General features: G+C 53.6%; 1 protein-coding gene across 3 annotated transcripts in view; it reads right to left on the reverse strand.

The window, feature by feature from the left end:
• KLHL29 (kelch like family member 29) overlaps positions 1-14,943 on the reverse strand; it is a 322,115-nt gene that overhangs the window by 138,527 nt on the left and 168,645 nt on the right. For all 3 annotated transcript variants that reach the window (XM_525706.8, XM_009442100.5, XM_009442101.5), the window contains one exon: positions 6,590-6,919. In XM_525706.8, coding sequence (XP_525706.3) covers positions 6,590-6,874 — 285 coding nt within the window. In that variant the 5' untranslated portion in view covers positions 6,875-6,919. The remainder of the gene's footprint in view (positions 1-6,589; positions 6,920-14,943) is intronic.

Raw genomic sequence — 14,943 nt, forward strand, 5'->3', positions numbered from 1 at the left:
CTGAACTTAGAAGCCAAGGTCAGTGTACCTGCGAGATCCCCTGAGAGCCAACGGGACAGTCTGTTCCCTAGCAGCACAATCCTTGCTGGGTGTCTTCTTTTAAACCTCATTAGCCAGTTCTCTGAGTAGATAGATGTACGTGGGTCCTGAGTGTCCCACATCTATACCAGGCCATATGAGAGAGTAATCCTTTCTGCCTGAGGCATGCCAGCCTTGGCCAGAACTGAAGGGTGAATGACTATGCCTAAACAAACATGCTGGGAACACTCCATGGGTAGACTGCAAAAATGATCACAATTCTTTCCAACCTTAGATGCCTGTCCCTTTGCAATGTGGTGTTGCAGTATCTCCCATCAAGAGGTGGGGTCTCTTTGCCCACTCCTTGAATCTGGCTTGGCCATGCCTCCTGCTTTGGCCAGTGGGATTTTAGCAAACATGCCTCAGGAAGAGGTTAGAAAAGCATCTGTGCACGGACCTTGCTCTCTTGCTGCTCTTGGTACCCTGAGACCACCACGTGAATAAGCCTGAGCTAGCTGGATGGAGGATGACAGGCCACAAAGGACTGAGGCACCGTGGCCAACAGTTGGCCAACCACAGGTGTGTGAGACTAACCCTGATCATCCAGCCACTAGCCAACCTACAGCAGACCACAGATAAATGAGACAGCCTAGCAGAGATCAGCTGAGCCAGCCCAGACCAGTACTGACCAGTCAAACCACAGAACCGTTATGGCTTTAAAACCCCAGGTTTTGGGGGTATTATCAAGCAGCAAAAGTTAACTTACATACACAACTGGCTCCAGTCAATGAAGTCTTCTGATATCTTTATTTTGGAATCCGTGTATGGACTTTTTTTTGGCCCAGACTAAGGCTCGTCTCTTACAAGTGTGGCAAAATACATCTTCTTCCCTCTTTTTGCCTCCTTAATCAGAAATTTAAGTTCAGGCCACTCAGCCCAAACTGCAGGCTTTGAAATGGATGCTTTGAAAATCATGACATTTTTCAATTTTGTACACACTTTGTGACTGACAGGTGGGTTGTAAGTCAATGAATACACAATCAAAACTGTAATTGCGACTTAAGGTACAGGCAAAACCCATTAGCTCAGTACTAACATGCACAGGTTGTGTTATCTCACAATGTGTTATTGTTCCCTGATAATTTATCACAAGGCAAATCACAGTTCTTGTTCATGGAGAAAGCAACAGTCTTCTGGATAAAATCACTTGCAGTCTGGAAATTCACGATGAAAGGGGCTTGAATGATTCTCCCAACTGAGCCCACTTGGCAAGGCAGCCTTCGATTTTCAATGTGAATACAAGAGGAATGAGAGTTCTGTGCAAAAGCATCCTCTCTCCATTCATGGGCCCCAGAAGCACACAACAGGAGGGGCTGCCACATTGGCCCTGCGGTCACTCACATGATCCCCACGGAAATTCCAGATCATCTCCCCCAAGGGGAGCATTTCTCCAGAGAAGCTGGAGCGCATGGGGAAGATATCATCTCCAGCGTTGTCTCTATGATGACACATATCCACCCCGATAGCCCTAAATGCTCATAAATGTCAAAACCCGGGTGTTTTGAGTGTTGACGATGAAGCCCGCAGATTTCATGGCCCCTTTTGGTTCTTCTCGGGCCTCCGACACAGGCGAAGTCGCTCTGCTTCCCAGCTAGATTTATTTTCAAGGGCTTAGCTCTGAGGGATGATGGGAATATTTCAGCATGAGTGCTCCTGACCACTAGGAAAAAAAGCCCCCAGTACATTTCAGACATCAGCGAGGATTCTGCAGAGTCCATTCTTTCAGGAACAAAATTGCATTTTATGAAGCCGTCCCTTTTCTGTTTCATCTGTCAAGCAGGTTTGCTGAGAATAATTTAAATTTCATGCAGCAGCAACTGTGGGGCATTGGGGCTTCCCTTCAGGCCCACAAACAGGCCTGGCAGTGGAGTCGCAGTTCTGCTTCTCAGGAGCACCCTGCCCCTGCGGTCCTGACCATCTACAGCCCAGACACACAGTGGTGGGCCAGGGATGGGATGCCATCCCAGTTCCTTAGCATGACCTCATGCCGCATCAGACAGGGGATGGGGACAGGCCAATGCACCTTTCTTCAGCCTCCAGCACCAACCACCGGGGGGGACAGGTTTCCCCGCAAATGTATGAATAACTGGGTAGACCCAGTCAATGGTTTAACTTTCTAAAATTAACTTTTATCGAGTGCTTACCAAATGGCAGGTAGTGTTTTAAGCTTTTCTATGCATATTAATTTAACCAGTTCTCACATCATCCCCATGAGGAGGATTCTATGATTATTCCCAATTCTTAGAGACAAAGAAACTGAGGTTCAGAGACATACTCAGCTTCTAAGTGGCGGAGCTAGGATTCAATCCCAGTGCTGTCAGACTCAAAAGCTTGAAGCTCTTAGCAGTGGTGAAATGCTGAGTTGACATAACCTTTGGCTTAAATTTTCTCACCTATACCACAGAGGTAAGTAAATGTGCCCACTTTCTGGCCTGAAATCTCTTGCTTGCTATCAGCTGGGTGGATGAGCGGATGGAAAAGTTACCATAACAATGCTGCAATCATGGTTACCATGGTGAATCCTCTACCAGGCAGCCTGGAGTGGGAAGAGGAGCTGGCCCAGGCTGGTTCTGATTCTAACTCACTGGGTGACCTCGGCAGGCCACATTTTCTTTGGGCCTCACTACTGTGACCTGTAGAATGAGGGGCTGGAGGATGTGGTCACTCTGCTCCTGTTAGGCTCTTGGAACTTGTGTCCTGGGGAGGCCGCTGATTGGTCTGAGCCATGAGTGTGTGTTGCGGGGCTGGGGGAGCCCACCAGACCCTCCCTGTACTTCAGCAGCCCAGGAGTCTGCTTGTCCAACTGGCCTTTCCTCAAGACACGTGAGGAAACTTTAGGCCACAGACAAATGAAGAAGTAGAAAAACCAACTCAGGCCTGAAGGCAGCAGTGACAGAAAGAATTGTCATCACCTCACCGGCCAGCCGCTGGAAGCACAGCCAGCCTCCTCACCCAGAGAGCCTGGCAGAAGCCGGCCCCTGCCTGGGAAGGTGACCAGGCCCACAGGGCTGGGTGGGGAGGGTGATGGCATGGGATGCCCCAGCCCCCAGGGCACATGATGTTCACCCTGCACCCTGCCTAGCCAAGAGGGGACACTAAGGCCTCACAGTACCGACACTAGTCCCCCAGTCACTTTCCTCAGGGACAGTTGCTGAGTTTCCGAGGGTGGCTCTGGTCCACATGTGGCTCTAGACCCTTCACCCAGGAAGCCCGGTGGATACATTCCAGCAGCTCTCCCCACACTCTGGTGAGCTCGGACACAGCTCTGCTCCTGGCTTCTACCCGGCCAACCTCGCCCACCCACCCCACCATCCACTGGAGTGCAGTTTCAGCTGTTTCCACAATGGGCTTTCCCTAGAGGAAAGGGCGCCACAGCTGAAAAAAGCTTTAAACTCCCTTCCCTTGGTCACCTGGCTGTTACCAGTCTCGGTCTGGAGCCCGCTAGACGGCCTCTTCCCCCCAGCTCCCTCTTGCCTACGGAGCATCTGGAGTCCCAGCCAAGGGGTAGGTTTGAGATGCTCTTTCCTTTCCTTGCTTTCTTGGGGCCTGGCTGTTGTGTCTTATCTGAAGACCTGCCTTTTCCTCTTGGTGAGGTTAGAAAGGAACACCTTTCAGGCTGGGCACGGTGATTCACGTCTGTAATCCCAGCACTTTGGGATGCCAAGGTGGGTGGATCACTTGAGGTCAGGAGTTCAAGACCAGCCTGGCCAACATGGTGAAACCCCATCTCGACTGAAGAAGAAAAAAAAAAGGACATGAACACCTTTCCCTAAGAGGGTAGAGCCTTGTCCCATAGGCCTCACCTGGATGACAGTGACAGCGGTGATAGGAGGAGGTCAGCACCAATATGAGACTCGAATTACCACATGCCAGGTTCTGTCTTGTTCTGAGCACTTCACACAGGTTTTAACCCACACAGTCCTCACAACAACTCTGCTCGCAAGTACAACGACCTCTTCCCATTTTACAGAAGTGACGCCCAGAGAGGTTAGGTAACCTGTCCAGGGTCACTCAGATAGCAAGCGGTAGAAGGGAATTCAAATCCAGGCAGTCTGTCTCCAAAGTCTGGCTGTAGCCACTGCACTAGGCCTCCCCTGCCAATAACTTCAGGGGGAGAGACATTCTTGGGTCATCTGGTCACACTGTCCAGGCCACAGATTTGTTATACACAAGAAGCCGTGAGCTCCCCGAGGGCAAGAGCCAGCCAGCTCTTGCCTGCTCAGTAAAGACCCACATTGTTGACTGGGGAAACCGCAAATACCTGGGCCCGGGCCTGCCCATCAGTTGATGTGGTCTTGGCACGGGGTCAGACACATAGGCTAGGGGACAGGCCTCTGGGCGGGCAGGAGCCAGGCTAGAACGGCGGGAAGGCACTGTGGCCCAAATCTGCCAGGGGTGCTCGGGAAGCCAGCACTGCTGTCCTCCCTTCCCCCCACCCAGTGCTCCTGGGCACCAAGGGACCAGGGCTTAATCCGGGGAATCAAACAAGCCCCTGCAGGAAACAGGCCGGGCTGGAGGCAGAATTCAGTTCCTCTGTTGTGACATGCCAAGGAGCGGGCTGTCCTCACAGGAATGAACTTTCGCCCCCTCTCCCCCTCCTGGCCACCCTGCCCAGTCCTTGCCCCAGCTGTTGTTTTCTGTCTGAGACTGGGTTCCCTTCCTCTCATGTGGCTGTGGTTTGGGATCAGGCCAGTCAAGGATGGTGAATATCAAGCCACTCTGGAGCAAAGCGGGAGCTCTGCAGGCAGCACAGCCCTGTGGGGGAGCCCCAGCACCGAGCCCCTCCACTTCGTCCCCCAGAGCAGCCCAACACCATCCCTACAAAGGCATGTATCCTTAAAAGGACAGACACTTTCAAGACGGCCTCCGGGCCCCGCCTCTCTCTCCCACCTGGAGCCCCGAGCAGTCGGTTCCAGCGGCTGCCGTTCTCCATATGGCCAACAGCTGGCCCTGCAGAGCGCCTGCTAGATGTGGCCAGCGGGGCCAGCGGCTGGCCCTACTGGGCAGAGGTCACTGAGTCAGACCAGCGCTCGGGCTGGCGCCCAGGGGAGGAATGTGTTTGGCTGGCCTGGGGGCAGCGTGCCCAAATAATCCTCCATCTCCTCTCCCCTGTCCAACATTCTTTCCCTCCCCGCCTCAGTGGGGTGGTGTTTTCATAACAGGAAAATAAAATCAATAAGGCACTGCAGCAAGATGTCAGTGCGCTCCGAGCCAGCCTCCAATAGCTCCATTGTCTCGGCCTCTGCCAGGCTCTGTGGCCGGCAACACTCACAGTTATTAATGGGAAGCAGGGCTGAAAGGGAGTTTTGAAAACCAGGAGACAAAGGCGCAGCACACCTGGAGCGCGGCTTTCCAGCACCACAGCCACCTCACAATGGCCGGGCTGGGGCTCCCCGCCTTTAACTTCTCTGGCAACTTTTCTGAAAGCAGGAAAAGAAAAGCCTAGACACACACACATGTGCACACACATACACTCATGCACACACACACGCACGCATGCACATACACGCATGTACACGCACACTGCCCCAAGGGGGCTCCTGGGAAGCAGCTCTGAATGGCCAGCAGAGGCAAAGGCAGCCTGCGTAGCCCCTGCTCGGTGAGGAAGCAGGATGGGGACCGATGGCCTTCCTACCACAGCCATGGCCAGGGGCCCGTCCCTCCAGGACTCAGGCTGCCTGAGGGGCTCCAAGCAGCCAGCACGATGGAGGACGAGCTCAGCCCAAGGCCAAGCAAGAGCCTTGGCAACACTGTTTTCCACATTCCATTCAGCAACACAGGTTGGCCTCTGTTGCCATTCCCAAGGCTGGAGCCGCCTCTTCTAAAAGAAACGGGAATGACCTGGCGCTGACATCCCTGAAGCCAGCTGTGGGGACAAGTCCTGGGTCCTCTGCAGAAAGGTCCCACAGCCTTGGACCAGCAGCCTTGGACCAGCCCTTAGAAGGCCTACTGAGCCCTTGCTGTGCCTCAGTGTCCTCAACTGTAAGGCAGGGATGATAAAAGCACTGACCTCATCGTGCTGTGGCAAGGCTCAGAAGAGACAATGGATATGAGAACATGAGGCCCAGTGGTTAATAAAGGGTGGGTTTATCACCCTTTATGACTGTTACTGCTTGTCAGTATCTTCTTGCGCACCCAAGTTACTGGCACCCCCAGGGATGCTTGCATGGTCTCAATTTATCTATTTAGGAACCCCATATTACCATCTTGGAGTTCCACTGTTACTTCACTCATTAATAGCATCTAATCAACATGGCATAGGACAATGAGTGGCCTCAGCACCTGCTTGTCTTCCTACAAGTTAGTCACAGAGAAAGACTTTATGGATAATAAAACCCTCATGAACGCTCGCAAACAGTTGCCAGGCCCAGGTCCTGGAAGGACAAGACTCTGGAGGACTCAGGGCGTGGAGCACAGGCTGCCCCACAGGAGCCTGTGGGGCTGGCCTGAGCCTGCAGGGAGGCAGGGCCCCTCTATCCGGCTCCTGCTCAGAGATGACACCACATCTTACCTTGGTGGTGACCGCAGACGCAGAGCTGGCCACGAGGCTGGTGATGGCCTCGCTGCTGCCGGTGGTGCAGGGAGCAGGAGCTGTAGCAGGGGTGGGCAGCCGGGAGGGCACCACGGGCAGCGGCAGGAGGCCGGGCCGGGCGCTGAGGCTGCTGGCTGTGCCGCCACCGGCCCCCGAGGTGACACTGCAGATGCTGGTGGTCCCATGCGTCCCGTTGACGCTCCACTCGCGGCGGTCCCAGCCCACCCGGTAATCTCTTTCGAAGCGGCTATGGTGCCGGGACATCTCGGTGGGCCGAGGCGGCTTCTCACAGGGAAACAGAGCCCGGACCTGTGGTGACAGGGTGGAGAGAAGGGTGATTTAGGACTGGAGCAGGCAGCGACAACAGACAGCATCCATGAAGCCCCTTCTCTGGGTTCAATAACAGGCCTTCAAACATTAGCTCATTTCAGAGTCACGCTAGCCCACACAAAGCATGGATCATTAATTAGCCCCACTTCGCAGACAAGGAATACACAATTTGCCCAGGATCACGTGGCCAAAGTAAGTAGGCAGGATTTGAACCCAGTCACAGTTAAAAGTGATACTGTTTGTTCTGCCACATCTCACTGCCCTGAACGACACAAATGTGCATATTTTAATTATGGATGGGACTTTATCCCCTCCCACCCCACCGTGAAAAAAGAGCCGTGAACTCCTCAGGACGTGTTTTCCTCCAACACGTGATAGGATGCGGCCACCCACGTGTGCAGACTCACTTTATAGTGGACAAAGCCCTTTACATAAATCTCTCTTCCTCCTACAGTAGCCTGTGAGGCGGCAGGGCATGGATGGTTCCCAGTTGAGGGTCGAGGGACCTCACTGAGAATAAGTTATCCCTTGAGGTTCGAGTACTAGAAAGTGATAAAGAGTCCAGGATCCCCAGCCTTTAGATCCTAGCTAAATGCACAACTCCAGTCGCAAAGGGTGTTAGCCTCCAGGAGTTGAGTTCCCTTTCATAATCACAGCCCTGTGATTTGATCTCGGGCGGCATCAGAGACCCGGAGTACCCTGGCCTCTGTTAACCAGACTATCTCCCACATGGCTCTCCTGAGCCTCTGAGCATAAGGCCCTTCCATGTTGTCATGGAGACCTGGACACACCATGATACTTGGAAGGGCTTCTGAATCACCAAAGATTGCATTTTGCTCAGTATTACCATGACTTGCCTGGTTCCCTGCCCATCCAGGGCCCGGTGTTACTCTCGGTCAAGAACGCTGTAAAGATGCAGGGGAGGCTGTCGGTCTCAGAGGCCATGGAGAGGCAGAGACAGAGGGGAGAGGGCATGGCAGTGCCAGGGCACAAGTGGTGGTGGGTTAGGGTAGGGGTCTGCATCACACCCACAGCCCTGGGCATGGCTCAGGCACAGCTTGGTTGCCTTTGGCCTTTTCCATTCTCCAACTGTTTTCCAGTCTGGGGGTGAGTCCCCGGAGGTCCGGGTTCCCAGCTCCTTTTCCTAACCTGCCAGTTCAGCTCAGCCCTGGGGAGGCACCCTGGAATTGTTGGCCAGTGGACAGACGGGCCACTTTATTTTAAAAATATCTATCTATAAAGCCTGTTCCTACTGCAGACTTTGCACATCCAGACCTAGTTGTCAACTTCTAGTGCCATGGAGCCAGGGCCTGTGCCCAACCCAAGCAGCCTCCTACCCATGTTCTACTTGCGTGCTGGCCTGTGCCCTGGTGGCCATCATCCCCTCTGCCAGGCACACTGGGCAGACCTGAACCCACCCTGCAGCCTGGGTGAAGCCTGCAGCCCCGCCTGAAACAGAGCTGACCATAACTTCTTCAGCTGGATGTGGTGTCACTGTTTATTTCACCATTATGCTTTCTGGCTTACACCATGACACAAAAATTCTTTTTAAAAAGTCTATCCAGGCTGGATGCAGTGGCCTACACCTGTAATCCTAGCACTTTGGGAGGCCAAGGCAGGCGGATCACAAGGGCAAGAGATCGAGACCATCTTGGCCAACACAGTGAAACCCCATCTCTACTAAAAACACTAAAATTAGTTGGGAGTGGCAGCACGTGCCTGTAGTCCCAGCTACTCAGGAGGCTGAGGCAGGAGAATCACTTGAACTTGGGAGGCAGAGGTTGCAGTGAGCTGAGATCGCGATATTGCACTCCAGCCTGTCAACAAAGCAAGACTCCATCTCAAAAAAAAAAAAAAAAAAAAAGCCTATCCAATATTACATGGTTAAAAAATAAAAATCCATTCCCTTTTGATCTCCCCACATAAACTTTTTCGGCTGAGCTTCTTGATGGCATTGTCTAAACTTAGCTCCAGTTTCCTCGTCCTGTTCACTCTGTGACCTGCTCCGCTGTGGCCTTCGCCCTGGCCACTCCATGGGAACTGTTCTCATTGAAGTCATGGGTGACCTGCTCGCTAAATCCAAGGGGACATTTATGCCGCTGTCCTCAACTTCCCTCACTTGCAACGTGGCTGATCTTCCTTGCTTTCCGGAACCCTCCTCTGCAGTTTCTGTGATGCCAGCCCTCTCCCAGCCCTCCGCCTCCCTCTCGGCTGCTCCTTCTCAGTCTCCTTGGCGGGCTCTTCTTCCTCAGCTCATTCTTAAAAAGCTGGGGCTCCTCGGGGTTCCAGATCTCCTCCTCCTCTTCTCCCTGGATGATCTCATCCCTCCATCCCCTCTTTCTGGATAACTCCCAAGGCTACCTTTGCAGCTCTCCTCTCTCTTAAGCACCACCCCAACCTCCCTGAAGCCTGCCGCACACCTTCCCCCAGCTGTTCCACAGGTACCTAAACGCCCAAAGTTGCTAAATTAGCACAATGTTCCTTTGCCCAAACACCCATCCTCAGTAATTCCCTCTCTCAGAGAAAGCTGCCTCTATCTCCTCATCTCCATTCCCCTGTTCGACAGCCAGGTCTTAGATTCCTCTGCCTCAGTTGCTGTCAAATCTACCCCCTTCTCCATCTGCAGCCACGACCTTCCGTCACTGTCTCCCAGTGTCTCCTTATTTCAGTTCGCCTGACTGCCTGCCTGCCTGCCTGCCCCCAGTCTTGCCCTTCTCAGCCATTCTCTACCCAACTGCCCACAGGAGTTTTGCAAAGGGCAAATCTGATCATGACACTTTACTTTCCTGCTTTAAATCCTGTCCATCAATATAAGGTTCCAACTCTTCGTGGTGGCCCAGAAGAGGATCTGGGCAGGCTCCCTTTTCTAGCATCCCCTCTCATTCATCCCGTCCCACCCCAGAGACCATGGCCAATCATTCCAAATGCCTTATGGTTTCTGAAGCCTCATGTCCCCTTTCAGCTCAGGGTCCCAGTCCACGCTGCTCTTTTGCCAGGAATGGCTTCCGACCCTTCCCCGGCTACAGCCTATGACCCACCCAGTTCAGGCACCAATTCTTCTAGAACCCTGAACTTACTTTCCCCCTTCTGGATCAGGTGAGAGACTCTCATCCAGTCCCCTGAGCAAATGGTGCCCGCCCTCCCTGCAGCCACGGCTGCTGTCTATCTGCTACCTTGAGAACAGGGTTTGGGTCCTCATTCTCTGTGTGACCCCAGCAACTTGAACAGTGCCTGGCAAAGAAGGGTGTTCAGTACCTGTGTGCTGAATGAATCAATAAACTAATGCTTGTTTTTTCTTCATCGCTGAGCACTTCCAGAGAGGACAAACACATTTGTGTGAAGAGAAAATCTCAGACACAGAAAGAAACGCTGAGTCTCCTGACTGGAAGTTCCACGTAGGTGCTGGAGTAAGACAACATCCTACCTTAGCCTGGGCATGGGGGCTCACACCTGTAATCCCAGCACTTTGGGAGGCCAAGGTGGGAGGATCACTTGAGGCCAGGAGTTCAAGAGCAGCCTGGCCTACATGGTGAAACCCCATTTCTACCAAAAAAATACGAAAATTAGCCAGGCATGGTGGTGTGCATCTGTAGTTCCAGCTACTCAGGAAGCTGAGGCATGAGAATCGCTTGAACCCGGGAGGTGGAGGTTGCAGTAAGCCGAGATCGTGCCACTGCACGCCAGCCTGGGCGACAGAGTAAGACCAAAGAAAAAAAAAAAAGAGAAAATGTCTTACAGTCCTAGTAAATCAGACCTTGAGCCTTGAAGGACAGGCCTGAATGGAGAATATCTGCATGTCGAGGTCAGCTGGGGCTCACAGTGTAGACGCCTCTCCCAAGGTTCACCTGCCAACAAGGGGCTCGTGATCATCACTGCCTCAGGGACACTGCATCCCTAGGGTTGGATCCTAATGTGGCAGAGAGGATGTTATGTATTCACCACAGTATGTCCTCTTTCTGGGCACAAGGAGGAACTCTCCCAGCTGCCACTGCAGTTAAGTTGGGCTCCTGTGTCTGGAGTCTGGTGGATAGGATGGGTGGGGAGGTGATGGAGACCACTTCCAGACCTGGCCCTTTGCAAACATCTATGACCCTCAGTTCCCTTCGCTCGTCATGGCAACCCTGGAGGCCACATGTTCCAGATGGTGCCATCATCTGATGGAAGAGCGTTTCCCTACGCACACTGGATGTTGCATACTGGGGGCGTGAATCTTTGCTGTGATAAGGCACTGAAATTGGCAGTCTATGTGTTACCTAAGCACAGCCTAGCCTGGCCTGACTGATGTGATAAATCAGTCCCTACCTTCCTACAAAACAACACAACCTCACATATCGCCAAAGAAGCCATCTCCTTCCAGCTGGGGAGGATGGAGGTGAGGAGGGTACGCACTGAGGGCGGCCAGCAACCCGGCCCCTCTGAGACATGCCTAGATGTGCTTGGGATCAGGTCAAAGGGGTCTCCTAGGCCCCAGTAAAACCTCTCCACTCTCTGCCTTGGGGACCACCTGCTGGGCCATGCCGTGCCCGCGCCTTACAGTTCTGGTGCATGAAAGCAAAGCCCAGGCCCCAGCACCCCGCACCTCCCACCACTCCCGTCCCCCACCCTGATGCTCAGCTCCTCAAGTCTCCTTAAAATGCCAGGCAGGAGATGGAGACTTGGGGCCTGGAGCCTGAAATCTAGTTGCAGCCTCATTACGTGTACTCAAAACAAAGGTCAAGAATTTGCATGCCAGCCTTTCGGTGAGACTTCACTCCTCAATTTAATTTCCCCTTTCAAACATCATGAAAGAAAGGAGTTGCACGGTTTACCCTGAGTGAGACGGCACAGTTACAGCACCAAAGGTGGCAACTTAAATATTTTCTGCTGGGCACCGAGCCACTGTGTCACAAGGTCCCATGGGCATACATGTGTGCCCAGAGCGGTGTTGAGGGAGGCATCAGGAAATGCTAGTTGTGGCAGAAGGAGGCCTGGAATGGATGAGGTACGCTAGACGAGACTGGTCAAGCAATTACCGACAAAACACATCACAAAGCTTCCTTGTCAAGGTGAGCCCCCTTTCCTGGCAGGCTGCCCGTGAACTGGCAGAGCCTGGCACAGGGCCCTTCACCAAGGGGGACGGAGCAGGCTGAGCAGCAGCCATCCCTTTGTATGGAGGGGACCATTTACAAAGACACTAGGACTCGAATCTGGGTGGGGTTAGTGCTTTGCTAGCACCTGTTTAAATTACATGCACATGTGAAGAAAACGCTCTAGAGGCTAGAAAAATCTTGTATTCACGGGTGGAAAGGTGGAAATAGGCCACGCTGAGGTGCAGGGTAGAGACAGTTTGGTGCTAGTCGTGGGTGAAATGTGAAAGGCCTCACAGGTATTTTATGTGCCAACTTGGCTCTGGCCTTTGGGATCTTGCAGGCAGCAAAGCCGATGCTGGCCAGGAGACGGGAGGGGAGGAGGGCAGAACCCTGAAGTCTTTCTGTTTTTTTTTTTTTTTTGAGATGGAGTCTTGCTCTGTCACCCAGGCTGGAGTGCAGTGATGCAATCTCAGCTCACCGCAACCTCCAACTCCCAGGTTCAAGCGATTCTCCTGCCTCAGCCTCCTGCGTATTACAGGATTACAGGCACCCATCACCACACCCGCTAATTTTTGTATTTTTTTTGTTTTTTGTTTGGTAGAAATGGGGTTTCGCCATTTTGGCCAGGTTGGTCTCAAACTCCTGGCCTCAAGTGATCCGCCCACTTTGGCCTCTCAAAGTGCTGGGATTACAGGTGTGAGCCACCATGCCTGGCCTCCTGAAGTCTCCCCTGTGCACAGAGCCTGCCAGTCAACACCACGCCTGTGCCTCCATGAGGGGGGTCATCTTCATCAGGGTCTGTCCCTGATGTCTGAAACCGAGGGACAGACATCAGGCTTCGGTTTCCCAGCTCTGAGCCCAGATTCAGAGTCTGGAGCCTGGACCCTGCACACACAGCTTAGGAAGCCAGCTCAGGCTGTCAGGCTCCCCGTTGCCTTCTCTGTGATGCACCTCCCCACCTCCAGGGAGCAGAGAGGGGAAGTGGAAGACCTCCTCACAGAACCGGAGCAAATGTGAACAAGGGAGGGAACACGTCACTGGGAGCTCCTGACAGGCAGAAGCACTTCTTGGAATGTTCAGTCATTGATCCTGCTGCAATCCAGTCCCCCCTTCAGAGCCACATGCTGGCGTCTCAATGCACACAGGTGCACCCCAAACCTCAGGACAAGGTCCCCCAGCATCACCAAATGCAGCAATGCCACATCCACCAGCTCTGGGGAAAATCCCAATGGTCAAGTGCAACTGCCTCACAATTCGGATCATCCCTCAGAGGAGGTGGGGCAGAGGCCAGCGCTGGGGTGTGCCCAACAGCATCCCCGGCCCTGCCAGAAAGGTCTTTCCCTCCCATCACTTATCTCCAGGAGACGGTGAAGGGTGTATTCCTGCCATCTCCCTACTTCTGAGGGATGAGGCGTGGGCTCACCTGCTGACTCACCTGCTCACCAAAAAGTGTCCTCCACCTGACAGAGCCCTGGCCTCACACCTCCACAGACGAACCTCCCCTCAGGCTGCCCGTTCCTCGGGAATGAATGGAAACTGGCCACTTCCTTTCCTGTTGGCACATGGGGCCAAATCTTCAGCATGGTCAGCATCATGGGGTGCCAGAGCACCTGGGAGAGGCAGGAATGAGGGATGGGCCACCCTGTCCCCAGGGGCTCCTTCTGTTCCCTTGCAGGAGGCAGGTGGGTCTTAACTAGGATCAAAATAAAGATGACAAAGTAGCCTCAGCCCCTGACTTTTGGCTCCCTCCTAAGCCTTCTCCCACTGCCTGTCCCTAGAACCCTCATGTCCCAACAGGAACTGGGCAGGTTTACTGGGATGAGGAAAAAGACACAGTCAAATCCGAAGCAGTGTGTGTGGCCTGGTGTCTGCAAACATGCACAGCTCCTGAGGCCCTCTGTGCTAGGTCAGCCAGGATCCTGTAGGGTGGTCTCACTCAGGGACACTGGGAGACACAAGTTGGGTGGGGGGGAGATCATCCTCCATAAATACCCATGACACAGGGGACCTCGTGTCACTAGCCCCAGGGCCTGCCTTGATGGAAGAGCTTCTCCCTGTGGCTCAAGTGCCCTCATGTCCCAGGCCCAGGCTTGCAAAAGGCTTGGGCTACTTGGGGCCTGAGGATATTGCAGGAAGGAAATCCTGGTGCCCCAGGCCCAGACTGTTTCTAATTGCTCACCAGCTGGTGTGTTGGGGGGCGGTGTCGGACTCCTGGACACTTGCTGGAGATCGGATCGGCAGCCCTGCCACGCAGACCCGCCTGGAAAACCCTCACCATGAATAATTCATGAGTAAATAATTAAGAGTCGCCATGAGCCTCTGTGTGTTTGTATTGTCCATGTGGGGCTGGAGCAGAGGGAACAGTGTCCAGCAGCCCTCAGCCCTGGGCCCGGAGAGTCCCTGCTCAGGAACAGGATGCTTCGTGCACCTGAGCTCATGGGCGGGATGGAGGCCATCTGTGTCCGGTGACACACCGTATTCTGGATGCTGGTGGCGGCCCACACATATTAACATGCACCATGTGTACATATTGTACACAGGATCACAGGTGGCTAATGACCCTTTCCTCGTTCCTATCATTAAGACACGCCGAAGGAGTGGGCGGCCGGCTGTGAGGGCCCCGAAGGCATGATTAATCCACAGGAAGGCAGGGGGCCCGTGCTGCCTCCAGATAGGGAAGCCGAGGTGGCTGGCTGAGGAATGAGCCTCGGCCCGGCCGGCCCCGATCGGAAAATGTATGATTGCCTCATTTGGGGGAGACGTGCTGCCAAGTCGATTGGAACAGTCTGTGCTTGTCTTTATTATTTTAGTTTCCCTCTCTGCATCTTTTAGCCTTTCTTCTGGAGCAAAATACTAAACAGCAGCCAGAACACCATCTTGGCAAATGCAACACAAAGGAACTCTCTGGGTGTTTCTGGAGAGGCGGCTTGGCCA

This window comes from Pan troglodytes, chromosome 12, assembly GCF_028858775.2.
Source record: "Pan troglodytes isolate AG18354 chromosome 12, NHGRI_mPanTro3-v2.0_pri, whole genome shotgun sequence".
Taxonomy (NCBI): domain Eukaryota; kingdom Metazoa; phylum Chordata; class Mammalia; order Primates; family Hominidae; genus Pan; species Pan troglodytes.